Raw genomic sequence first — 27,171 nt, 5'->3', positions numbered from 1 at the left:
GTATTTAAACCTTGTCGCAGCTACGTTCTGTCGTATCCTCCGACAAACCCCTCTTTCCTCAACATCCCTCCTTTTTCGCTACGACACAACTTGCGACGGGACATGTGTCGTAACTTGCGACGTGTCGTAGATGGACTTGCGACGCCCTGGATCCCCCCGGCCTAAATGTAGAAGTGAGAACAAGCTAACACACAACTTTGAATGTTTATCGGCTGTAAATTTCCATGTAAAACAATGCGTATTCGCCCGGTCGTCAAACCGACATAAGATGCCGTTTTGTAGCCGTAAATGTCGCTGTAAAGCTGGTGAATATCCGTATTAGTCACCAATTACGCAGAAAGGCCGGGGTGCCGGAGTCTGGCGCCCGGCTGGCGGGCGACATTCAGGCCGCTGCGTGCAGGGCGCCGTTCCTCGAGCTGACGGTTGGCCGGGTCGGTGGATCGCGGGAAGCGCCGGCTGACGGGGAGAGAGCGGCGCGCGGTGACGGGGCGCAAAATCACCCCCTCTCAGCTGTCGGCCAACGAGACAGGCGCGCACAGCGCGGAGCAGAGCGGTGCAGCGGTCAGCAGGGAGCTTGACCCAGCGCGTGGACACGTGCGTTGCACACACGCACACACATACACGCCACCGTGACTGACTTGCATTCTTTTCCGTGAATCGGAACCGGCGCTCGGTTCCAGACTCGCTGCTGACCAAACATAGACTGCTGATCAGACACGCACATCATCACGCCCTTCCCGGGCTCTGCCCCCACCCATTTCTCTGTAACGTCGTCTGCCGCGCCCCACTCTGCTGCTGACAGTGCTGACGCCCTTCACGCAGAGTTCCGTCAGAGTTCAATCTGTAATTTTCACTGCAGACGACGAGCGGGACTCGCCCCCCCCCCCATCGCACGTCAGACCCCGGAGCCTTTGAGGTCATCGCCATCAATCGGCCCGGTCCGGTCCGGTCCAGGCAGTAATGACAGCACCGCCGCGAGGGTGCGGACTACCCACGGTCACCTCAGCTCCGGTTCGGTGGACGGGTTGGCCGGTGACGCGGGCTGCCCTCACCGTGTTTGGTGAGCCGACTTTCCGCTCCGGGACCGCGCACCAGCTCGGGACCGATCACAGCACCCCATGGATGGAGTGCCGATACAAAGAGAACATCAATCATGTGCGCATTTTACTGTCACGTCAATGCATGCGCCGATAAGGCACGGCACGTTTGTGTCCAAATCGAATACGATCTGAATGCTAACGATAGCGAGCGGTGCGGACAGTAGTCGGATGACATTGGAGGCCAGACGCCATGGCTTTTCAGCTCCTATTTGTATCCTGTAGTAGATGACGTAAATGATGATGCCGTCTTTTCCATATTGGACGTGCTTTGTGCTTATAAATAAATAATGATAAATAATACAGAGAAGGGTTTTATTTCACCGTCTGGTTCGAGTTGATAAATGAATTCCGATTTAGGACACTAGCTAGGACTAGGAGCATATGAAAGCTAAGCACTGAATGAGCACACTGAACTGATAAGCTATAAGTATTCTCGAATCACGATCCAAACTGGTTCAGAATTGCGCTTATTTTGATCACGTGATAGGCCATGCGGCATATCAAAGTCATCGTTTTAAATATATTGGCGCTTATGAATTTAATTGACGTCTTTAATACCTCAGAGCGTCATCGTAAAGACATCAACCCTGTTCCAAAACGAATCACTGACTTTAAAATAGATGTCACAGCAGGGTCATATACAAATAATTCCGCCTACATTTATCTTCGTATATACTGACTGTTGGTTTGTATGCTATTCGAAGTGCTATGGGAACGAAACATGGAAGGATTGCATATTTTCGAGGATCGTTTTCCTTTATCGAATGTTGCCTATCGCAGCTGCTGCATACACAATACACATGATAGATCATCAAATCGCTTTTGATTGATGAACATGTTACATGTTTCCTTATTCTTAGTCTTGGAGATAACTATGCTTGTGCTTGGGATACGTGCACCTGCATATAGAAAGCGTTATGCAATTTGTTAATTATGCTAACATCATCTCGGCCAGGCATCTGAAGACGTAGATAACCATGAGCGAAATTGAAAATATAGTTGACTTAATTATCAAACCCCACTGGCGAGCCCTGAGCGAGCATTAACGATATTAAGGAAAGCGGTTTTATCGCCGTCCCGACCTTGTCCATAATGAGATAAGCATCTATTTATACCTGCCACCAGTTCCCTACGACCTAGATTCGGTTTCAGCGCTCCATTGACCTTCTGAGCTGCCGGCGGCGCCGGGGGCGGGCAGCTCGAGTGACATCCTGCCGGCGAGGGGCCAACTCAAGCTGTGCCTCTGCCGGCGAGGGGCCAACTGGAGCCGTGCTTTCACCGCCTCCGCGTTCTTCCATCTTCAGTATCCCAATGGGGTGTGCTCTGGCGCCACAGTGAGATGTGCTTGATCTACAGCGGAATGGTAGTCATTGCAGATCATGTTTCTGGAATGCCGTGGGGTGTCTTTGAATATTTGTCGTTCTTAGCACTTACCAGTCGCGGGAAAAAGAAGCTGTACCTAATCTACAGGGTGTCTCAAAAGTTCGTTCACACATTTCCCATGCCAAAAAAGCATATAAGAACCGGCCAAAAGTATAAGGTTTTGGTGTCTGTGTGTACACTAGACAAATATGCATGCTTTGACAACTGATTAAGAAGGTTGGAAACCAACCCCTTTGCTGTATCTCCAAAAATATTTGCCCATACCGATTTTTGTTGCTCCGTCAGCTGCCGGAGGCTGATAAAAGGTTACCAGCTTTCAAGCTCTTGCAGGGGAATCCCCTGCAGTTTCTGCGTCGGATTTAGTTTTGACTAGCTCCCCGGCAACATCTGATTTTCCCTGAAAGCCGACAGCTTGCATCGACACCATTCTTGAGTATTTTGTAGGCATTCTCTGGCGCTAACTTCTTCATGAATGACTGGCGCCGACATCCCAAGCGCCATTTTCCTTTTCAAAACGACCCCAGTCCTGAACAAACGGGAAGTGCCAGGAGTAAATTTTTCGCATCATATGGTAGCAGAATGTGTCGGACATCTGTTTCTCAGACACATTGTGCAAATTTTGCAAATTCCAAGCGCTCGTCATTCCCCATGCCAAGACCTTCGCTCGGTTGCGGACTGTTTTCCTCGGGAGATGTTCTGCTTTGTAAACGGCCCAAACCTGTCCATCGTGTGGTTTTATCGGGATTTTGTGTTTAAAAGAAAATTATTCGCTGCAGATCTGCCTCTTGAAACTTCGTTAGATAAAATTTTACAATAACTGACACTTTTGGAGGGTCAGGTGTCCCTGGCATTGACGATTTTTGTGTTATTGTCCCCAAAAATTAGCGTTATAGATATTATAAACAATTTTAAATTATAATTTGTCTTTATTTTACGATGACCTGCACTTTTTGAAAATGGGTAACCTCTGTCTGTGACCTTCTTGCCAGTTTTCAATAGTTATGACCGCATTTTCAGCTGCTTTCCGGAACACGAGTCTGCTGTCGTGCGAGAGTCGTTCAAAACGCCGTTAGTCTCGCATGGTTTCGTCCTTCAAAAATTTTAGCCACCGTTTTTATGAGATGATCATCATGTTGCACTCATCCTCGCCGACACTTAGCCATGTGTCATTTCCGACTTAACCATTCCCATTACTCCTGAAACAGAGAGTTTCACAACATACCCGACTTTGCAACCTACATTTTCGTGCCTGACCCATGGTCAGAGGTGAACCCTTTTTGTGAGCTCATGAAGGGTCGAATGCACTTGAAAACAATGAGACTGCTTGAGGAAGGTTGTCACCAATGCCCATGCAAAATTTCGACTGTTAATTTCTTGTTGATTCAGAATTATTGACAAAAAAGCATGGCTGGTACCTGTGAACGAACTTTTGAGACACCCTGTATAGTAGCTCCGACTCTGAGAAGCTTTAGATGTATTGGTAGTTCTGTGCAGAGATCAATGCATGTTCGTGTACTCACCAGATATCAGCTGACAGCTTCACAGGCTCGAAGCGCAGGATTTCAGGCGCTGCAAAAGAGGAAAGACAATTAAAAACACACTCTCGATATCTGATCATTTGACGCTTCTCTAATTCACAGACAAAACTTAAGAGGATCAAACGATTCATCAGTATCGCACGGCTGAAAGAATGTCGAACAAGCGAGCGGCAGAGAGCTTCCTTAATCGTATCTCTTTATTAACTCTATCATACTTAGGCACTGGCTCCTGCAGAGGAGTACTGCATCCCTTTCGTTTCGTGCACCGATCAAAGTCTGGTTTTGAGCGGACCGAACTAGCGCCGAGACGAATGATATCAGCCTCCGCGTACACAGTTCTCTGCACCTTGCAGAGTGCGGCTCCCGAGTGCCGCATGTCTAGATGCGTAGACGTGCATTGAGTATCTGTCCGATATCGCTGGGCTAAATCGGGACCGGTGGTATCGAGCGCGTGTCAAGTGGCAGGCAGTGGTCGCGTCCGGACGTCATCTGCGCACGGTGCATCGTTCTGCATCGCTCTCCATTCGCCTTGCACCGTTTCCCATTGCATACAGTGCCTATCGCAAAGCGCACATTGCGGCACGCGCTATCTGGGACATCACGTGCGCGTGGCCCGCCTCAGTTGCCGGCCGGAATTTTCTCACTAATGCACGTATTGTGTCGGTGAAGACGGAGGCCGCATTCTCTCTGTCGGTCCATTGAGGCGGAACTGGCGCCGTACGGTTAGAACCAGTTCTGCCGGAGACAGCAGGGAAAAACTGTCGCTTATCAATACAGACGTACATACATCGCTGCCGGATCTGCCGGGCGCCAGTCTCTACCTTCGCCGGGACGGATACGAATTTTGATTGTCTGGCCGGTCCCAATTATTCTGTACTTCCCGATTATGGACGTTGTAAGCCTAACTTCACGTTTGTGAAGCATACCCATCACATCGATGAATACCTGATTTTGCCGATTCACGACTGATTTCTATCCTCCTTTTCTGGGGAAACCCTTTACGTTTTCAACTTCAATGCCATCCCTCGATCCACAGGCCTTCGCAAAAGACTAGGAAACAGGGGAAGGCCAGGCAATGATGCCATATTTCGACGTATGTACGTCAGGGTCAGTCATACTGCGTCACGTCACGTGTGGTAGGGCCTCTCCCTTCTTCAGTGATGCCCGCAAGCCGACTCGGCACATACCTTCTCGGCATTCTAGCTGTCGCTGATGTATGATGTCTTTCCTCACCTAGGCGCATCTAATTCATCTCTCGGCATTTCCAATGTTTCCTCACCCGTGCACCTATACATGGCACGGTGCACATTATGTAAACATATTCCGATTCCGATCATCTGCCATCTCCCGTCCCCAGTGAACCGTTCCGGCAGCGTGCCAGAGTGCCTGAGTCAGCCGTCGCTGTGGCCAAGTGTGGGGAGAGGGTGGGTATGCATGGTGACAGCAAGAGGGATATATCAACCCTCCAGGGGACATCCGTCAGGGCAGGAACTGGGACAAAGAATGCAGTGTCCGGGATACATCGTAAGTGCCGGGCACCCTCTTTGTGGAATACCCACTGGGATTAATCAAACTGCCTGGCACTTCAACAAATAACCAGGGCACTACCTCACAGTGCTTTGGAAACGACACAATATCCAGGTTACATCACTGACGTGACACGTTGCCGGAAAACCCTGTGTCACACCAGTGACGACTTAGATATGTACATCCCTGACACGGGAGAACGCGCGGCACCTTTCTTCTGCCACCAGCCGGTTTCACGGGACGCAGTCGGCAGCCGGCAAAGTAACCGCCAACCCAGCGGGACGAGCTCCCGTGCGCAGCCCCTCTCCCCCCCCCCCCCACACCACCTCCAGTGAGCCGACGGTCCGGCCTGGGGGCAGTCGTAAAGCTGAGGTGTGGAGCCATCACGGCAGGTCACGGCCTGCAGACTCGGCGGAATTTATTATTGTGTTACATACCGCGGGGCCCGCTGCCAGTCTTGGCGGAGTTTTATGTGACTGTTGGGCATTTGCAGGTGTTTCTGAGAGATACACAGAGCTAATAGCATACGTGCGCGCCTACGCACGAGCTTTGCACACCCACATATGTATAGATGACACGTCAGTTGCATAAAACAAGTGTATGAGATATTCCATGGTGAAATTACTTATCACAAAACATGTCTCCTTGAGACATGAATTTGTATTACGATTTACGCACAAGGGGCTGCTTCATGATTAATGTTACCTTATGTTAACATTATGTTATGACATTATCAGCCTATCAGATTATCAGGTCTCCAATAACATTTGCGTTTTTGATGAGCGCTGATTTAGTTGATGGCAAGATGATACACGGAGGCATGCACTCTCTAGGATCAGCTAATTATCAATCGCAGCTCTTCCTTCGCTGCCCAATTAGCTACGTGCCTGATAATGCAAGCTCCTCCTGGGCACCTCCATAGTTTATAGCATAGCTTCTTGTGTTGGTTTATTGTATCATGCTCCTGAGATATGGGAGGCGTTCATTACAGAACAGCATTGGTTTTAGTGCTCATATATCTTTTTTCATTCCAATAGGGTATTGACATGTGATGTTCTTTAAAGCGGCATTAAATACAATTAATTACAACGAGATGCCATAAATTTCAATTCTACGGCGTAATAAGAGTCAAACAGGTACATTCAGAGATAGCCGTTGCAAGCTTGTTGATTGCCAGGCGGGAAAACACCAAACAATGGGACATTAAGCCTTGCTCCTCACGTAAAACTGTGTGCATGAGCAGCCATGAAAAGCACCTAACCTTGGAAACACTGACCTAATTTTGAATGATTTTATGTAAGTCCAGCTTTGCTGGGGTAGCGACTTATTACAACATTCCATTCCATGATAAAAAAACAAGTCCGAATTTCACATTCAAAAAGCAAAAAGCTAATATTCAAAATGTGTGTTGTGGCATGCAGGCGAACGTACTACCTTGGTCATTGATCCTCAGCATGCTATTTTCATAGTGCACAAACACGCTTATCACGAAGCGGAGCCCCAGTACAGGTATATTGAACTTACAGACGTAGTCTGGTGTGCCGAGCATCTCCCTGATCTCTTGACCGGCCGATATGACCCGGGATATCTCCAGGTCACACAGCTTGATGTCGCAGTCGGGAAACGCTCCCGTCATCACCAGGTTCTGAGGCTGAAAAACAAAACATATCGATGATACATCAATATTTACAGCATGCCTAAAAATGAAGGGACCGTTCTTCGCTAAGTGTGGGATGTAAATTAAAGGCATGTTGAAATCGCATAGAATGCTTTCTTAAAGCCACCGAACAGCAGAGAGCTGGACTGATTGATCTTTTGAATTGATAACAGCCATTTGTGCAGAGCTGGATTGACTGGGTCATTTGTATTTATGTGAAAGAGACGTGCAAAGGGAGACGAAACATTAAAATAGCTGTAAGCTGGGACATGCGCTTACAATACCACAACGTGTCTGAGGCACGATATGATAGTTTATCGGCTCCAATTTCAACTCGATCGGTTTTATTTTATCGTTACGGGATGCCATATAGAAGGTCGGACAGTCTATGTGAACATTCATTCACACGTTATCTGTCTCACCTAACGACAGCAACGGCTCCGTTCACTGCTGCAGTTGATGTCACGAGTTGTAATGACATCTGACGTAACAATGTTTACGGCAACAGCTTTTATACAACTGTACCGCCGGACCGGCTTACCGCGCAGAGGCCAGGACACGCGGCTGCATGCAGATGGGCATCTTACACCACCCTCGGCGCCGTTATCAGATGTCCGATGCTCCGATAACCCAATTCCATTCTGGGGATCGGCCTCCGCCAGCCAGCCCGCATCTGATCTCCGGCTAATGCGCCATTTCGATTATGTTTGCCCGTCTCTACGGTAAAGCTCCGATTTCCATATTCCCTCGAGCCTGAATCCGGATTTATTTTCGCCATTACGTGGGATGTGGGTGTTAACAACTCAGCGATATGGCTCGTAAACGCCGGCGATGGCACGTGGGAGGCTGGTATTTACGGCTTCGCCCAGCCGTCGGTCGTACCCGGATGGCCGCTATGGGTGCCGTACTGACGAGTCATGGGTGCCGTACTGGTGGGTCATGGGTGCCGTACTGACGGGTCACGGACTGAGGCTATGGGTGCCGAACTGGTGGCCATGGGTGCAAGGACAATACCATTGTTATTTAAAATAACATCTAATGGTTCACATTCAACGCATGCAATCAACATGTTATCACAACATCTGTATGTTTCAAGATGATGATTAATTACTTGTCTGATCAAGTTATCCCGACAAGAATTAATCGAAAGGGCGGCGGTGTAACATCTCAGACCTTGGTCGTGCCGCCCGCTAACGACAGAGGCCTCTCCGAATTCCGTTGTCCCTCTGCCTGTTCTTGTGTTTCCACGGCTTATGGTCTCGCAAGGCTTATCAGGACGGCAACTATGAACCATAATACTGCCGAAATAAACTAAAGAGTGTCTGTGGCTGTCCTTTCGGTCCGTCCTTGCGCCCCGTGACATCACACTCTGTCCCAATGACGTCACTGGCCCGGTAATTGCCGGCGCCGTCTCGTTAGCGCGCCGGCCGTCACTGATGGCTGTTAGCGCGGACCCACCGTGGCGACCGCCGGCGCCGGCCCCTAATGAACGGTGGCGGCGGCTCCCTATCGGCGGAGGCGGCCGGCCGCCCGGCGGGAGGCGCCGTCAGTCGGAAGGCGCCGTCAGTCGGAAGGCGCCGTCAGTCGGGCATGGAGGCGGGAAGGCCGTCATTCGACCTGTCCCTACTGCGGTAGGCACCATCAGTCGGGCAGTGAGGCGAGAGGGCCGACACTCGTTAGTCGGGCCTGTCCCTATTGCGGGTAGTGGAGTGGAGAGGACGGCCAGGAGGCGGCGGTTGCTGATTTAGCTCATATGTAGACTGTCAGATGGGCAGTGAAAACTTATCTCCTCGGTCTGCAATATTCACCAGTAAAACGCCTTTTGGGCGACCAACGGAGCGAGCGAGAGGATGGGCCTTGCACGTGCGAAATTGCGAGGGGGTACCTCCAACTAACTTGTGCACTGCACCCTACTAACCGGTCTTTAGCGATGTGCCAAATTTCAGCGCAATCGGCCTAGCCGTTCTCGAGATCTGGAAGCGGCACACTGCACGTGCGCACGTGCAAGCGGGGTCCAAACTGACTTTTGCACGGCACCCTACTAACTGGTCCCCAACCGTGTACCAAATTTGAGCGCAATCGGCCCAGCCGTTCTCGAGATCTGGGAGCGCCCCCTGCACGTGCGCACGTGCTGTAGCACCCCAACCTTAACACATGCAGATGAATTATCTGATGGAGACCTAACTGTGTACCGAGTTTCAATTCAATCGGCCCAACCATTGTGCCGTTATTGAGGTTGCAATTTTGGGGTTCTTAAAAAATGTCCAACTTTACCACGCGCCACGTGCAGTGGTTGGCAAGAATGCATGGTGTCCATCACACCACAGAACTTTTACGTCCAAGTGACATTCAGTAAAGAAGACCGCTTGTCAATCGGATGTCCCGTTCCTAAGATATTAGCTTTTGAAGAGCGTCCCGGCCGGCCGGCCGGCCGGCCGCTCATACTCAGGATTTTCCCTTAATTCAGTATGAGACTCCGCTCGCTTCGCTCGCTCCGTAATTATCCAGCGGGACCTGTTCAAAGCTGTTTTTTGTGAGCAAAAATAGCAATGCATCATGAAAATTAATTTGTTGCGACAATTTCGAAAAGCTAGCTTTTAATAACCGATATTTAGCTGTAGTTGCTGATGAAAAATAGGGGAGCATAATATTAAACTTTTCCTTTTTAATTCGAGTACCTAAGCAGAAGACAAGCCAAAGCAGGTCTCATCTACTCGTATGTAGCTCTTGCACTGAAGAGAGAATTGAAAATAGCTAGGTTCTCTAAAATGTGCTGGGCTGAAATCAAGACGAAAACAAAGGCATCTGAGACATGTATGGGGAAAACGAAAGTAATCGTTTCGGAATCAACTGCTCTATGTTAGCTTGGTACCTAGCTGTCAGCTTAAAATGTAAATCCTGCTTTAAGGTAAGATAAATGCATGCAGCTTTGTATTCAACAGGCACAGACCAGAAATGGTTCATCCCACGTTCCATTCAAGGAATCAGTGCGCTCATTGAATGTCGAGTACGCATTTCGGCGCGCACGACAGCCGATGGGCGGGGCGCGCCGACTGCTCATACGGAGGTTCGGGTGGTAATGGCCCGCACGCGTCCGCGGGAGACGCTCCATTATTCATGGGCTCGGGGCGGGCTGCCGGCGGCCCACCCGGTCACAAGGCCGACGGTCTGTCCGACAGAGCCGCTGGCCACAATGGGGGCACGCGTGAGGGTGATATGCCCAGGGAGGGACGGCCCGGGACGGCATCAGAGTCTGCTGTCCGGCAGGGGAAACGGTCCGATCACCCCACTGTGGTGTCTCAAAAATGGTGGTCGATATACAATTTTTTATCATTTAAGTCTTTTTTCGGATTTTTATGCAGTCAAAAGACTATAAAGGTAAAAGTCATAGACAAATAGGCAATCAAGGATTGGTCTGACCCATCAAAGGACCAAACTAAATATTTTGAAAAAAATGTGTACTTTAAATAGTTAATCCAAGCACAACTCGGAAAATCGTCTATGACACCTAACTGCCAGGGTTCGTGCCTATTGCTTTTTCCCGCAAGAAGCACAAACAAATATGCTCAGCTGTGGGAGCAAGTGCACTACATGCCCTAAATTGCGCAGTGCGCACCTTTCTAGAAAAAAACGACCGGAGCGACACCAAAAGATGCCGTAAGAACAGTTATTAGCAACCGTTCCCTGCTATTTGGGCGGCCAAGTCAGGCACTTCATCCCCGCACCTCATGTAATCTATGATCACATCTCTGCCGGGGTGCTCCCCGTCCCCAGCCAGTGCTATAGATCACTGCGCTACATGCCATCATTTCCCCATCACCCACCCTAGCTGCACGTTCTCGCTGTCGGGCGGCGCGCCAAATGAGGCGTCTCGCAGCTGCCCTCTGGCCGGCTGAAGGATACGCCCATTTCGGGACCGCGCCTGGCCACTGGCCGCGCTCCAGTTCCCCACCTTGATGTCGAGGTGAGCGATGTTTCTGTCGTGGAGGAAGGCCAGGCCCTCCAGCAGGTTGGAGATGAAGCGCACCACGTCCGGCTCGTAGGGCACCTGGTCGTTGTCCAGCACTCCCTGCAGGTCGCCGCCGCCGCCTCTGCATGGGGAAGAGGCAGGGTCAGCATAGTGTGATATTATCCAGCTTGAAATACAGTCATTTGGTCAGACCTATCTATTTGGGTGTGAAAATAACCGTTCAAGAGCCTCCGCGAAGAAGATGAAGCATAAGCAGCTGTTTGCAGACAGCATAAATTCCTCCCACAGTCAGAGCCCGTATGGTACGACTCACAGTTCCATGACGAGGATGAACTGGTGCGGCGTCTCGAAGACCTGGTGCAGCCGCACCACGCGGCCACAGCCGCGCGCCTGGTACATGGCGGCCACCTCGTGCAGGATCTCGCGCCGCGAGTCGACGCCCAGTCGCGTCTTGCTGCAGAACTTGGCGGCGAAATGGTGGCCCGAGCTGAGCTCCAGACACTTGTACACGCTGGCCCACTGGCCGCTGCCGAGGAACACAAGACACAGAGGCGGTTACAAATGATACCGATCAATGTTGATGGAAGGCTAGACTGTATCATCTAGTTATAAGGATAAAGTGTAAAAGGGATTTACAAATTTTCCAGCTATTCCAACTGCGGTACATACAGTAGTCCATCCTCGCTCTCGGCACAGTAGTATATTCTTCCTGCGATACAGTGGTCCATGAAGTGGTTTACCCTGTCCACGGTAAAGTGGTTCATGCAGTGTTCTGCCCTCTGCACGATACAGTGGCCCATGCAGTGGTCTATCACCGTGGGCGCCGTCCGCTCATCAGCAGATGCCCGGCCCGATTGGCACGTGAGCGGCGCACAGAGAGCCTGCTCAGCGGCCGGCGAAGGACGAGACCGCATTACGCCGGGCCATGGGTCGCTGCCGGCCGACATAACAACCCACTCGGGCTACCAGTACCTCCCGGCGCCGGCCAGTACCGCCGCCAAACCGCGCCCCCCAGCCGGTATCGGGAACAGCGCCGCGGTGATTTGTGCTCCCTGCTTCCGCCTGATAATTGCCAGCGCGGTAACTGATAAGTTACTTGTGGATTCATGCCTGGTCACTGGTCAGTACGCATGTCAGTGATGAACGGCCGGTTTTCGCGGTAGCCTTCGATACTGTAACCACTATGGCGTTTAGAGGTCAGATTAAACAAAGGCCACTGTTCCAGATTCCTCTCGTTCGGCATGGACGGGCCAAACCAGGGTATATTGTGCGCTAAACATTCCTCGTATTGTGTGGTCAAAGTGATGAATCTGTTACACAACCTACACATTTTCTCGGGACAGCAGGTAGATAGGTCTATCTAACTTGCTTTGTCTTGTCGACTGACTAAGATGCTGAGAATAGGTAATTAGACAGAAGGTAGCTTATAATTAACAAGGCATCAGTATGGCCGTATGAAGACAACGCCAAAAAACCATTCTTTCATGAAGTACATATGATTAAGTACAAGCTGGCGTAAACACCCATAATTATCTACTGACGGATGTGGAAGCAACTATACCTAATCAGCTTGACTTTGAAAGGGTTATCTGTATTGCCATTTATGCAAAATACTTACAAACAAAACTCAAAAAGCTCAATTTCATAGTGTGCCACTGAACTCATGACGTTGCTCGGTGCTGTCACTATCTAAACGTTTTCAAAGTCGTCTTTCTCACGGCACTGTCGTGCGTTGGCGGCTCGTGCTCTCGGCTAACAAAGCGCGGCCGTAGACCTCTGAGGCGAATGTGGGCGGCCTAGGATGGAGAGTCGATTGGGTTCCGCCCTAATACTACTGCAGAGAACACCGCCCTGCTAGTGAGCGACGTGGGCCCGGTACCGTGGCAGCAGGGCGGGAAAACAGTTTGAGATCAATCAAAGACGCTAATGTTCAAGAGCAAGGAGTGGGAATAGCGGGACATGAAAATAAAACTTGTGAGAACCAGGCTACATATAGGTACGCAAGGATAAATTGATCCCTGATTACCATGGGAGTGGATTTTATGTGGTGACTTAACACTGACCATAAATATTCCTCCTGCCTTTTCTGGCGCTAATAACTGTTGGCAAACGACGAGCGGCACCATCAACGCCTCGGCCAATATTAGCATATCTCGTGGGTAACGGCACATTCTTCATTGCGCACCAGGAAACACGGCAGAACAGACAACTCGGACGAGTAAGTAGTACGTTATCATATGAACGTTGTAGACAGCTTGATATATTTCAAAAGAACATATTGGTCAGAAGTCGATAGTATTTTATGCATTGCAGATAGTGAAGCAAACGTTAGTCTATTTGCAATAAACTGGCGCAAGCCATTTGACAGGACATTATCTATATTATAGATAATATAGCCCTTTAGAGCATTCAGAATGGAACAATGACTCGGCCGTCTGTCGCCGAGCTATTGAGCGCAGCTCATTGACACAGTGTGTGCAAACAATAGGCCATGAACGGCGCGGGGTGCCGATCATTTAGCCTGTCAGCGGGGACCGGCCGTTCTACCTGGAAACAAATGGACACTGTGCGGGCCAGAAAACTAGCTCCGTATCGCTGTGTCAGGCCAGGGTCGCGCCGGCCAGCCCTGCAGTGCCACTCACTGTCGCCCCGTGCCTATTCAACACAGGCCAGGAAGGCTGCTCAGGCGCCGGCCCGGGCGTGGTGGGCGGCGGCAGCGACGGACCCGATGACAATGAGGCCAGACAGCTCTTTCGCGAGCGGCGCCAGTCGGGCGTCGAAACGTGACAGGAGCGGACCGGGCGGCGCGGCGGCGCGGCTGTCATGTCGACCGACCGTGGGTGGACGGTGCGGCTCGGCGCTTTTAGGCTCGACGGCGCATAGAGCCAGCTCTGAGCTGCTCTGACGAGCTGGATCTGTCCTCCGACACATGTATGGCGCCGCCGGTCACACGAAACACGCCACTATCACAAAGACCTGCCCTATCACCGGGGACATCGCCGCTGAACAGCAGCTTAATGGCGAGTAAATGACAAGTCGCCGGTAATTCGGCCGCTAAGCCAGTTACAGCCGGAGGTTAAAGTGCCGGCTGAGAGCCGACTGCCGCTCGGATTGGTGTAAGCTCTGGCGCCGCCGTCGGTGCGGGTCCCATAGAGCCGTGTGATCTTACTGACGCAGCTCCCGGTTAGGGAAGGCGGAGACGAGGGAGCTGTCCCCAGTCAGGGACCAGCGCCAAAGCCGCGCGAGGTCAGGGACGCCGCTTCCGTGGGACAGTGCCGCTGCCAGGAACAGGAACTCTCGCTAGTTATAAACGCTGACAAAGCTGACCGAACCGACCCGAATGGCCCAGCTGAAAGAAATGACACACAAAGATAAGGAATACCCTACCAAACTGGATGATGTAAAATCTTGGGCAGTTGCATCCGTGTCAGAATGTGTCAAGGAAGGCACTGAGCCTATTAGCTGGGTGAGATAAAACAAGTATCAATTAATGGACACAGGCCAGTTCCTATGGTGAGCGTTTCGTATTAGCTGGCTCAGAAGTATGCGGCTGATTTGTCCGTTATCTCCGTATTGGGTAAGTGCAACTGTCACTCTACTGACAGGTAGGATGGTCGTCTCTCTAGTGCCTTGGACGACTGTCTCTCTGATAAGCACTGCCGTCTTTTCTGTAAAAACGTGCCCTTCTTGAGGTGCATACAACCATTTTTTTCGTACTGGCATGGACATGACCGTTTTTCTTGTGGCGGGTACGTGAGGGCCTCCTCAACGACAGCCTAATTACAGCCGTCTCATTTATAGGCGAGTGCCACTGTCTCCTCACCCCTGGCGATTTCGACCGTCTCTCCCTCAGAAGGCGCGACCGTCTCTCCTTGAAACGTACGACCGTCTCTCCGGTGCAGTGCCCGGCCGTCCCCACTCATTTCTATCTTCCGCTCGGCTCCGTCCAGCCGTCCCTGTAGGTGGGCCCGTCTGTTCCAACGGCGCCGCCCTGCGTGGGAGACTCGGCCAAAGGCGTGCAGGCGTGCAAACGTGAGCTCGCCTCGCCGCCCCTAATTATGACGTCATCTGAGTCGGCCTCCCCGACCGTTCGTGCAGGCGGGAGACCCACTGGATGACCGGCATTCACGCACAGGTGAAAGGAATCGCGCCAGAACGGAGCGCCAAGTGGGGAGAGGTTGTATCGGATGGCAAAAAAATTCAGGCCAAGAGTTTGCTTTTGTTCTAAGGTTGCGCAATTTACATACAGTATTTTACATGTATGTATATACAGTACCTACATACTGAGTTAGGAATCGCGACGCATCAAATTCCCAATTAGCCCATCAATAACCCTTTCACGAGGTAGCATTATTCGAAAGGTGTAGGAGCCACCAACAAACAACTACTAAAATTTCTCAGGCACAGGTCCCAAGAGTATAGAACGGATCAAATTGGTGCCCAATCTTTCGTCGTTAAAGTGCTTACATTTATAACTATCATTTAAAAGCAAGAACGGCGAATCTTTGAGTTAAAGAAATTGCTGCATTTTCACGTCGTTTATTGTTACAAAGTTTCCTTCTGCAATTGTAAGATGGGGTGCACGTCAGAATAGCTAGTGACATTTGAGCTAGTGACTTTTGAGCTAGTACAAAACACCTAGTACTTCAAAACCGCTAGTGAAAAAGCAGCTAGCGTCAAAATAGCTAGTGAAGCAAAATAGCTAGTGCATAAAAACAGCTAGTGACAAAACAGCTAGCGTCAAAGCAGCTAGTGAAGCAAAAGAGCTAGTGCCTCAAAACAGCATAGTGACGAAAAAGCTATCGCCAAAATTGCTATTTCGTTGGACCTCTGTAATCTGTTTCCTTCCCATTCACTTCGCTTCGAAAATGCAAGATATCTATTACTGTAAATATGTATTTCCCGCGATATGCCATCTCAAACATTCAAAGTAATGTTGAAACCTACTCTCCGAATGAACTCTTGTTTTGCTTATAATAATGCCTTCCCTGTAGCGTCTAAGAAGAGTAACTAATCTGGTATTAATGTCTTGGTATGGAACATCATGGCCACTTTTGAATTTCATAAGATCAAACCTTGCAGATTTTGTTCTTTTTGGATGACGGTGAAAAATCTCATTAATGATAGTTGTGATGAGTCAAACATGCTTTGAATTCCCCGGTGCCACGCTTCTAATTTGTTGTTTGTCCAAGGGATCCCGTCATCTATCCTTCTAACATTCCAAATAATTGTGTCATTTGTCAAACAACGCAACGGTGCTCTTCTGTTCCTCCTACCGGTTGGGACTCGTCGTCGGGAAAGAATCTAAGGACTCATCGGGAAAGAATCTATAATAGCTGCTCGTACTTAGTACAAATCCGCTACTTTGCTTCATTAGTTATTTCGACGCTAGCGATTTTGTCACTTATAGCTATAATGAACCACTAGCTATTTTGCTCTACTAGCTATATTGACGCTAGCTGTTTTGTCACTAGCTGATTTGATGCACTAGCTATTTTGCATTACTAGCTTTTTTGGCGCTAGCTGTTTTGTTACTAGCTGTTTTGAAGCACTAGCTCTTTTGTACTAGCTCAAAAGTCACTAGCTCAATAGTCACTAGCTGTTTTGACGTGGACCCGTAAGATGGCAGGTACCTTTGATGCGTAATAATTATTCATGACTGAATCACTTCATTCGGCCTTGCCTTATTTTTGGCTATCATTACAATTACGACGTGTTCCATTGCAGGTTAGTTGATTGGAATTCGGAAGTGCCGGCTACACTATTCCGATTTAATATCTATGGGGTCCTGCCTGAAGAACCATTTCAGTCCTTAATTTCACCTTTAGCTTTGTCGTACATGAACATCGAGACGAGAGCAAAATAAAATCTAGATACCGACATAAATCATGAATGTGTATTCGAGCGGCCCGTTGAAAAATAAGACCGATAACCGGACACAAAATCATGTACGCAAAGCGATAAAACGAAATTCGGAAAACACAACCAAGCTACATAAAATTGAGGGTAAACGATTTGTGATAAGGAGCGTTGAAATGATATTTAATTCTAAAAGATAAAAAGATAAAAAATAAATAAATGATAACAATAACACGTCAAATGTATATTTAAACACACAAAGCTTTCGGTATGAAAATACCTTGATCACTGTGTTAACAGAAATGAGGACAGAAATTGTCACCGGCAGCTTGTACCTACAAGCTGTAGTACAAGCTGCCGGTGACAATTTCTGTCCTCATTTCTGTTAACACAGTGATCAAGGTATTTTCATACCGAAAGCTTTGTGTGTTTAAATATACATTTGACGTGTTATTGTTATCATTTATTCTAACTGTCTTGGATATTCTACATAAAAAATAAAAGAAATCATTCCGGCTAGTTCTTATCATTGGATTTCATAGTCGCGCAAATATAGACACACCCTATTCCATGAGTCAGCGGTGGCGTCTATGATGCAGTGTTTGCACTGTTGCGGCTCACTGCTTACACTGACAGAAGTCGATAGCCAATCTTCTGCAAACAGCCGGAGCCCTAGAGGTCCGGTGAATTGCACCGCATTTGTGTGGAAACTCATAGGGCGCCGACGAGTACTGGGTAATAAATTCAGAAGCCTAGGAACAGCTGCTGAATTTTAGAGGAACTACTGAATTCGGAGTGGATTATAAATTACCGATCGTCTGTCTTGAAAGAGACGCTGAATCTTGGGCCAATTATTGCAACTGGGACCGGGCTGTAAATATTGGGAAAAAGCTGCCTTCTGGATGAGCACACTGAGTTTGGTGCCGTGAGCCGTTTGTGACGGACGGTAGTGGAGCAGATAACAGGAGCGGGGCTCGCCGAGGGTCGCAGCTGTCACACTTTGAGCGGAAACGGCCGGTGTATCTGGCGAGTGTCCGCCGAGACCGGAAGGGACTGCGGACAGCTCCGAGAAACGGACGAGCGTCGAGTCCGTGAGTCACTGACTGACAGCCGGACCGTCCGACAGCGGACCGTCAGGCACTGTTTGGGCGGAGGCAGTGACTCGCGGTGACAGTCCGAGGGACCGCCTGAGTCATCGAGTCACCGGCCGGTCACCAGCGCTGACTCAGGCCCGGTACCGCCGGTCCGCCCAGGGAAGACCTATGTCTGCCGCCCACGGAGCCGACAGACTGGCGCCGCTGTAAAAACGGGCCGAGACCGCACCGGACCACAGGGACCCTATCCATTTTTACAACCACCTCTGCGTGTGGTTTGTCAGGGCCCATATCGGTGAGCGTTCGGCATGTCGGCCAACAGCAAAAAGTTGAGACCAGTCGGGTTCATGTGATGATGTAGTGACATTTAGTTGTATTATAGGTCGCAATAAGAATGAGTTATAGCTCGCTATTTAGGTATACCTAAACAGAGCCGGAAAATAAATAAAACATATTTCTTAATTCTTCAAATACATTGCTATTCGGCTTCCTTCAGCTATATGTCGAAGGCTTTTATTCATTCTTATTGCAATCATAACCATAAAAACTTAAGAAGAAGTTTACAACCACCTAAAATGATTATAAACATTACAACTTATGCACCTTTGCCACAGTCTTTTTTTTTGCCACGGGCACACATTTTTTTAACATTCACAAATATCAAATCTGCACTAAAACATCAATACGTTGTAACAGATCATACTGGTTGCTTTTGCCCGATCCCTCAAAATCTTGGTGATAAGTTTAAACAGCCTCAACCAAATTTCTCATTTATTGCGATATTTTGCACTTCCCACAAAGCACAAAATCTAAATTGTTCATTCATATTGCAAGGAAACGGTCGAGACAAATGATAGCTCCAAATTATTAAAATTATTTTCTTTGAGATCGAAACATCAATATGAAGAAAGGTAACAGTACTCGTACAAATAATGTTTACACTTAGAAGAAACAGGCAAATTTAGAGCTACTCGAAATAATAATTGTCCATGGCCTTTTGCGAATTTAAGCACAACACTAATAGCTCAAAATCGCCCTTAGCTTTGACCACTGCTGACTTACGTGCAGATGGGCACGGGGCAGATTTCGTAGTAGAGCTCGATGGGCTCCTGGAAGACGGTGGTGCGGAACTGCTGGTCGGTGAGCGTCATGAAGCCGGCGGGCAGCGGCTGCTGCGGCTGCGGCGACGCGACCACCTCGGTCGGCCTGGTCATGGTGGAGCTGCGCACAGCCGGCTGGACCTCGCACATAGCTACAGCGGACACTGACACAGACAGACAGACAGACGGCGCGGCTCGGCGCTGCTGAGGCTCCAGGCGCCGTCCGAGTCTTCCAGCTAAGGACACTCGGAGTACGCTCTGAGGGGAGAGGGAAGGGCCGGCCCGCGCGCCGTCGCCGCTGTCTGCCGCACGCTACTGAGGTCCCTAGCGGCTCCTCGCGACCGCCACCCTGCAGCGCGCCACCTGCCCGACATCTGGTGGACAACGCAGACACCACACGGCGCACTAACAGGATTAGAGTGACGTCACAGAGCAATCTGCTAAATGATGTTTGAGAATGTAAAGCATGACTGTCGTCAAAAAAAAAGACGCAGTCGTATTTTGTCCCAGTCATTCAAAATAGGGAGGTCACAAGAGTAATGTGATCTTAGATCGCCGATACAGACTGCTGATATAAACATTTCACAAATTCTATCACTTATTAATCGCTGAGACTTTTGCAGAAATCGTGTGGTTGTTATATCATGCTAGCGAGCAATAACTTAATTATTACTGTGAAGACGTCATCTGGTGATCTAAACTAAGAACTTCATGAGCTTGAATAATTTCTTATTACCTATGTGCAGAAAATATGCATTATAAGAGGGCCACCGCCTTAAAATCTTCTCGAAAACCCTAAGAAGGGCGTTTAACCCGCGACCGCCTGGGGGGTCGGATCCGACCCCCCCTCCGTTTTTCTTGAATTACTCATGAACCGCTTGCGTTATCAAATTGAAACTTGGTATACCTTCTCCCCCATCAATTTGACGTCTCCCGTGCAATTTTTAAGAAAAAAAATTACAATTTTTTTGAGATATATCGATTTTAGTGATGTAACTACATGGCGTTTTCGGTCAAAAAGTGGTAAATGTTTAAAAAATCGCCAAAAATCGAGGTTTTAAGCAAATTGCAAATTAAGGACATGAAAAGACGCAGCTCAACGAGTTCTTAAAAATGGCTGTCTCAGATTTTCCATAAAACGCGTTTTTCACCCCTAAAAGTTCAAAAAACTGTATTTTTTGAAAAACAGCTAATAAAATCCAAAATTTTGAGAATTTCCAAAAAACCGGAATATATGTTATAGAGCTCTATTCGAACATTAGATGTCCCAAATTTCAACTTTCTATCTCGATTTTTGACCCCCAAATTGTAAAAAATAGCTTCAACATGCATAGGGCATGGTGACGTCATAATCATTTTCGCGAATTAGAGTCACTTCTGAACATCGCATGTGAAAACAAATGGCACCATTAGATTTCTGGGACAAAGCTCGTCTAGAAAAATGCATTTTTATGTCAAAAATAAAAAGTTGAAAAATTGACTTTTTTTCTTAGCCCTCGTTTAGTTATGTATGGTATGAACGATTTTTTATGCTTTCAATGCACACTTATCACCAGCACAGTGACTTGGGGTCACATATAACCATTACCATCGGATTTGGCGTGAAAAATAAGCCATAAAACATGTGTCGCACGCCCATGTAGCAGAAAGTGAGAACCGTGACCTTTCGTGACCTGACCTGACCTTGACCCGTACTTAGTATGACCCCTATACGCACATGGTACCTTCACTAGGTCTTTGAGGTCATTTGTGGTGAGTTTCGAGCAGCAGCTATCGATTCTGCTGTCCGTAAGCCTAATCATGCAAAACCCCAGAATTTGACCTTTGACCTGACCTTGACCCGAAAGTTGACCTCAATCTTAAAATCTTAAGAGTGCTTTGGGAAGGTCTCGTAGAGACCTTTCTAACGCCGCCTCGCGGGGCTCGATGCGACCATTGGTTCTCGAGATAACAGGGGGGGGGGGTCGGATCCGATCCCCCCAGGCTGTCGTGGGTACGGAAATAGCCCAGGCGGTGCCGGGTTAATGCACCCCTCTACCATCCACGTCTAGAAAGATGAGCTAAAAATATGCCTCCCATAATAAGAAAAATAATTTGAGACTTAGCAAAGAGAGAATTGCGGACAAGCAAAGCTATATCGGGAATGAATGCTCGTCAAGGAAAAAACTGAACGCATGACAAATGGACTGTCGAAGGCTACCGTTTGCCTTATCACTAACGAGATGACACACATTTTCTTGACATGTGACATTTTTCTGTGTGAAACAATGGTCGGGCCCAGAAATCGTCCTGTGGGTTAATTAATCTGTCCGTCTTCTTAGATGGAAATCCGTCAGACTGATTGCGCTTTGACCCTAACATACGTTGATTCAGAGCGTTTGTCCTTGGTTTTGGCCAACAGGGTACTGTTGGGAAACTGAGAATCCGTCTGATGAGGGCCATGGTCTATTTGTCTCACACGCAAACAGGTGATTACTCAATATTATGTTTGGAGGCACTCGAGAAATTGCTGCGTAATTGGTGCCTATGTATCAAGTTTCGTAAGCCATCGCACCTCTCAGGTGAAGCATGAGGACGTCAGAGTTCACGACACTCTTATAGTTTGTCGATTACCGAACTTATCACCGCAAGTCACATAACAGACCTAGAAAAAGCAACTGCAAATGATGATTTAGTCCCGTGTGACTTCTTCAACTGAATGTTGATGATAAACATCATATCGTATCCATTGCTGGATACTATATATTAACACATGGTTTCCCGTGTGTAAATGGTTTTAACGCACGACGTGGATGGATTGGAGCACGAGTGTGTTAATGCACGAGTGAAACGAGTGCATTAACGCACAAGTGCTCCATTCCATCCACGAGTGCGTTAAAACCATTTATGCACGGGAACCATGTGTTAAACTAATTAATACATGCTTACCTAACGGTGCGAATTTGAATTAAAATTAAACCTAGTTCATGCCACTAAAAAGGGCCCTTTTTGGGAAATCTTGGAATAAAGTCAATGACCCTTCCGAAAAACTTCAGTCGAGAAAGTCATCACTGCACGCGCGTGCACCAATTTAAATTGGTGTACGGCTACCTTCGAATTAACGCACGGTTAATCTCCAGTGAACGCACCGCAAAGTATGTATTAATTGTGCATAATGCACACAGAAATAAAAAACGAGCGCTTTGTGAAAGAAGGCTTAATCATCCGTCTGGAAAGACACAATAAGTGATTTTGCACGAGATTCACTTCGCTTAGATCCCGCTTTTCCCTTGCTTTTTATCTTGGCTTCCTCTTCCCTTGCCTTCTACTTGCTTTCCTATACTCTGTTCCTACCGTTCCTACCAGCCCTTTCCCCGGCTTTTGCACGGCTCTACGGGCTGTTGAAATTCAGGCAACTTCTTCCATATTAATTCGTATATGTTTTCACATATACGAATCACATTTCTTCCATATTGTCATCGATCATCACTTGTTTCGTCATAAGCATAAGAAATCTAAGACTTGAATTGTTATCATAATATTTTGCCTCATATCCCCGAAGTGGTTTCGCAATCAGCACTGTCAGCAGTTTCACGATGCCGGTCAGAAAGCGGTACAAGTATTTCAGCGGGGACCCGTCTCCAATAGTGCGCGACCCACGCGCACCGACAGGCCCTAACGGCCCGAACGACCCTCTGATGGCCACCTCCTACCGAGTGGAGCTCAACACCTGCTACAACACCAACGCAGAGAAAACCTACAAAAACGTCTACACAGAAGACCAGAAAGATCGGGAGCGGAGACAGCTTATGACAAAGTAAGCGTTTCTTTCACAACGATCTGAATGTTAGGTACATCGCCTATGATAGTTAGTTACATTTTAACAGCTTATTTTGATATTGCATGTGTTTGGGAACGGTATAAAGACTTAGATGCAGTTTTGAACATAACTAACCCAATCGCATCTCCAATAACAACACTTAAATGTTAATTTTCGAGCCAGTATACCTACCCCATACACCGTCATTCGTCGATTCTACATATCCATGTAAACACATTGCGCCATAATCAAGTTCAATAATAGGTATCTAGAAAGTCTATAATCAAATAAAGCAATCGAAACTGACTGGCCTCACTCTCGCAACCTGTTTGCAATTGCATCTGAATACCAATAAATATTGTTTATGACAGTCTGACATGCCTACACAGAAAGCCACTATGTTCATGAGCAAAGGTCTCTGACATTGGCCGCGGATGCCGTTCCAGTCTCGAGAGCCTGCAGAGGAACGCGGTGGCGTGCGAGGGAAAACGTTTTCTGCGCGAGCAGATCGGTCACCGGCGGCTGCGGCAGCAGCTGTGTCAGGAGCTGCAGCAGGACGACAGGGCGCTGCTGGAGGTGAGAGACGCTCACACAAGGCGCTCACAGCTCAGACTGCAAACACTCACAAATAGCCCTAAACACCAGTAAACAGGCTCGACGTTTTGTAAGTGAACATTTATGTGTATTATTCAGACGAGCATTTCATATTATTTGTCACAATTTTTTTGCATTGCATAGGATCTTCGACATATAGCTCAATCAGCATATTTCACTGTGCTTTGCTCTTGATCGATGACAGAGTGATGCATGACCATCCTTCTGTCCTACGTTTATGATAAACTTCAGGCACGGAGGATGCATCAAAAGGAGGATCACTTGTTCGTTATGACAAGGTCATCGCATCATCCATACGGAAAGCTATGACTTAGGTACATGCCATTTTTAGGGCCGAATAACGTGCAGCTGGCACAAACTCTAGATCAATGTGTCTTATTTGTCGTTTCTATTGTGCAATCTATTCGGGAAGTCAACGCTGCCTACCAGGTCACTTTCTAGACCCCACTAGCCATGCATGTCACACAAAACTGAGCCAGTCCGCTTGTCATTGGACACAAACATCCACAGCCACGTGCAATAAATTCCCCTGGTCCGGGGAAGCGGGAGCGGACGGGTGCTGTCGTTAGCTGCCGGTAGTGGGCCGTCTCTCCAAGGCAGCGGCCGGCTCCCAGGACCCTTTCTGTCGCCAGCCCCATTAGTTGGCCGTGTTCGCCAGAGAAATATTGACGCGAATCGCTGTCACGTGCTCGTTGTCACGTCCGCTCTCCGGGAAGCGGGCCGGCCTGTCTCTGTTTACGGCTCACTAAGCCATCATCCTGTGGCTGTCGATGACCTTCAGACTGTCTGACGGTCGACGGGACCGGGCGCCGACGGGGGACGCCCGTACCTACCGGGCCCGACCGACCCCGGTCGCTCGCTGCACTTAGGGACACAACTCCCGGTCCTCAACTGCCACTAACTCAGCTACACGGTTCTGTATGCAATCTGTGTGTTTGTGCGTGAGTTGTCGATCCCCGCGATTGTCTGTGTGTTTGTCAGGTGCGCCAGGCACGGATGGCCGAGCTGGTGATCGCGGAACGAAAACAGGCCGACGCAGAGCTGGCGCAGAGAGGCCTGGCCATCTACGAACAGAGGATATAAGCCGAGAACCAGTCAAGGAACGCAAATAATGGATGTAAATGAATGCGAGCACATGAGTGCTTTCGAATCAAGTTTGTCACTATTATACCTATCAGAGTTATATGCAAAGTTATTATTACCAAAAGTAATTCTGGCCTTTGACAGCCACACTTTAGATCTCGGATACCTGCACAAGGGCAAAAATAAATCAATTTGCCCGGAAAAGTCAAAGTTAATTCTAGTCTCATATTCTATATGTGATTTTTTTTTTCAAATTTCGAACCAAAGTTCCGATTTCAGCTTATTTTACCCCGTCGTGTGGCCCAGTCTCCGGTTTCGCAACAGTTCGTGACGTAGCATGCCTGATGGGTAAGACACTAATGGATTAAAAATTAATTGCTTTCCATAAAAACACAATGATAATCCACACACGTATATTTATATCAAGGATACGCAGGATGAATGGATGAATGCTTACTTCACATTACAAGTGCTCCTCCGATGATCAATTCATGACATGTTGCCGTAAATCGCATCCAGCATTACATATAACCACTCAGCAGTCAGCAGCCCATGCTTGTCTGCTGGATGGCTGCCTTCACTTACACCACAGGGCATTCCGAAGGTAAGAGAATCGACATTAAGTACAACAGGTGTTTTGGATGATAGGAAACGGGTAGACAGAATATCTGAACATGACATCGGATACGGTGGAAATGTATTGCATCATCAGTTCTCGCGGATACTCTCGTAAACAATCCAAACGGTTACACGTTGGTCCGGCGAACCCTCCATTTGCGACATCTGCATAGACACCGGTACAATAGAGATATAATAATAGCGACTCCCTTGTCGGCGCGCACAGGCATACGTCCAGAGCCCCCGACGCCGAGCAGGCCACCACCATATTCTTACAGATACCAGACCACGCCGAATAGTCTCAGTTCGCTCCAACTGTAAGCAACGTGACGACATAATGGCTTTGTAACATCTAAACTATGTTGACGGCTGCTCTGTGTAGTGGCCAACTGATAAATATGTACAACTTTAAGTAACAAGATATGTTTATTTTTGACTTCGTACAATACACTTGTAAAAGTGATACTATTATAAATAACAATAACCCGACAATATTTTCTCAATCTGTATTATTTCTGTTCTTATCTGCATTCTTAAGAGCTTTGAGCCTGAATCCTGATATACCCTGACCTATTTTTCTGTTTATCCTCATTTACATATTCTCGTCCCGACATCCTGACTTTGGACCGCTCCTCTCCTGTCCTGAAGGACCTCAAATGTCGGAAAGAGCCCTTCTACAGCTCTATCCTATGCTTCAACTCGCGAGCACGGTCTATGTTTGAATACACGATCATAAAAATACAAATATCAGGGTTGAGACTAGTGTAACCTTTGGTGCGCAAGCTGCACAGCCACACATACAGGGCCGTGGCAGCTCCTCATCTCACGACTAACTACCTACCACAGAACATGAAAGCGCCAGCCTCAGCCACACAGACCCAGTATCTCAGCTTTTGTTGTCCTCATTCAGACACCACCAGCAGTTTTTGGTTCACCCACCAGCAGTGGCTTCTCGTCTCCCCAGAGAACATGCGACCAGTCCTCTCAAGCACCGCTTGCCGGGACAGAAAACCTACCGACCGGGGCAGGCAGATAGCTCGGTCCAGGGGCGTGCATGGTCGTCTACCAGGTCTTGTCGGAGAGTTGATTTCCGCTGAGATAACAATCTGGACGTCTCCCTGCTCAGATGAACTCCGCTTGGACAGGGCGTACCAAGGAATTCTCCCTGCTTTCACTGTGGGGCTGGGACCAGGCGAGCTGAGGGCCGTCACCTGACGCGAAGACTAGAAAGCTCCAGTTGACTGCAGCTCGGGCAGATGTCGCTGCGGCGCCCCTCACGTCCTGCGGCTCTCCAGTTTCTGGCTGAGTGCGTTGATGATCTTTTGATTGTCGATCACGTGCAGTGCGCGCAGCTGACGGCGTATTTCTGACTCGATGCGGGAGAGCTGATCAGAGTCGGTCGACGCTGCAACACGCGCAGTTTAGAGGTCAGCCGTGAGGTCATGTCAGGTCAGCGAGGTGAGGTCGCACGTTAGCACTTAGTTACCGACTGTCAGTTCTCACTATTAATTACTTGTTAGTTTTCACGACACTTTGGGAAACAGCTTCAATCGATCATCGGACAGCAAAAAAAGCGTCGCATGTCGGTCTGACGAACTTTCCAAACTTTCCAGCGTTAATCATCTCGGAAGTTTACGGGAGTAAATAAAAGATTCTCTCAATAAAACATCAAGTTTGTGAGAAAAATAACTGCGGTTTTACTAAAGCGAGATTTCGTCAGCAAAATGATGAAAGCCACAGACAAGAAAGCTAAAGAAACAACGCAATACAAGCCAGTGGTGAATTGAAGCACGGATAAATGGATATTTCACTTTTATGGACAAATTAT

General features: G+C 48.3%; 3 protein-coding genes across 3 annotated transcripts in view; 1 reads left to right on the top strand and 2 right to left on the bottom strand.

Moving 5' to 3' along the window:
- The window catches only part of LOC122366263 (MAP/microtubule affinity-regulating kinase 3-like), a 28,987-nt gene extending 9,383 nt beyond the window's left edge, over positions 1–19,604 (bottom strand). Inside the window, exons 1-5 of the mRNA XM_043338289.1 lie at positions 19,191–19,604; positions 11,489–11,701; positions 11,158–11,296; positions 7,073–7,199; positions 4,004–4,052 (exon numbers count right to left, since the gene is read on the bottom strand). Coding sequence (XP_043194224.1) covers positions 4,004–4,052; positions 7,073–7,199; positions 11,158–11,296; positions 11,489–11,701; positions 19,191–19,378 — 716 coding nt within the window. The 5' untranslated portion in view covers positions 19,379–19,604. The remainder of the gene's footprint in view (positions 1–4,003; positions 4,053–7,072; positions 7,200–11,157; positions 11,297–11,488; positions 11,702–19,190) is intronic.
- A 2,739-nt stretch (positions 19,605–22,343) lies between these two features.
- On the top strand, positions 22,344–25,806 carry LOC122366265. The gene is made up of 3 exons (XM_043338291.1): positions 22,344–23,024; positions 23,474–23,603; positions 24,624–25,806. The coding sequence occupies exons 1-3, from the start codon at positions 22,804–22,806 to the stop codon at positions 24,723–24,725; spliced, it is 453 nt and encodes a 150-aa protein (XP_043194226.1). The 5' UTR covers positions 22,344–22,803; the 3' UTR covers positions 24,726–25,806.
- The window catches only part of LOC122366264 (rap guanine nucleotide exchange factor 4-like), a 50,730-nt gene continuing 48,680 nt past the window's right edge, over positions 25,122–27,171 (bottom strand). Inside the window, exon 17 of the mRNA XM_043338290.1 lies at positions 25,122–26,748. Within this exon, the coding sequence (XP_043194225.1) occupies positions 26,618–26,748 (131 nt within the window). The 3' untranslated portion in view covers positions 25,122–26,617. The remainder of the gene's footprint in view (positions 26,749–27,171) is intronic.

This window comes from Amphibalanus amphitrite, unplaced genomic scaffold, assembly GCF_019059575.1.
Source record: "Amphibalanus amphitrite isolate SeventyFive unplaced genomic scaffold, NRLGWU_Aamphi_draft 000793F_arrow, whole genome shotgun sequence".
Taxonomy (NCBI): domain Eukaryota; kingdom Metazoa; phylum Arthropoda; class Thecostraca; order Balanomorpha; family Balanidae; genus Amphibalanus; species Amphibalanus amphitrite.
Note: the sequence above shows the minus strand (reverse complement) of the source record. Positions and strands in the feature narration are given on the sequence as shown.

Excerpts from the sequence above, each read along its gene's own strand:
- LOC122366265 (XM_043338291.1), top strand. The coding sequence starts at position 22,804 with ATGCCGGTCAGAAAGCGGTACAAGTATTTCAGCGGGGACCCGTCTCCA. Across the intron at positions 23,025-23,473 it reads CGGAGACAGCTTATGACAAA|TCTCGAGAGCCTGCAGAGGA; the intron begins GTAAGCGTTTCT and ends ATGCCGTTCCAG. Across the intron at positions 23,604-24,623 it reads ACGACAGGGCGCTGCTGGAG|GTGCGCCAGGCACGGATGGC; the intron begins GTGAGAGACGCT and ends TGTGTTTGTCAG.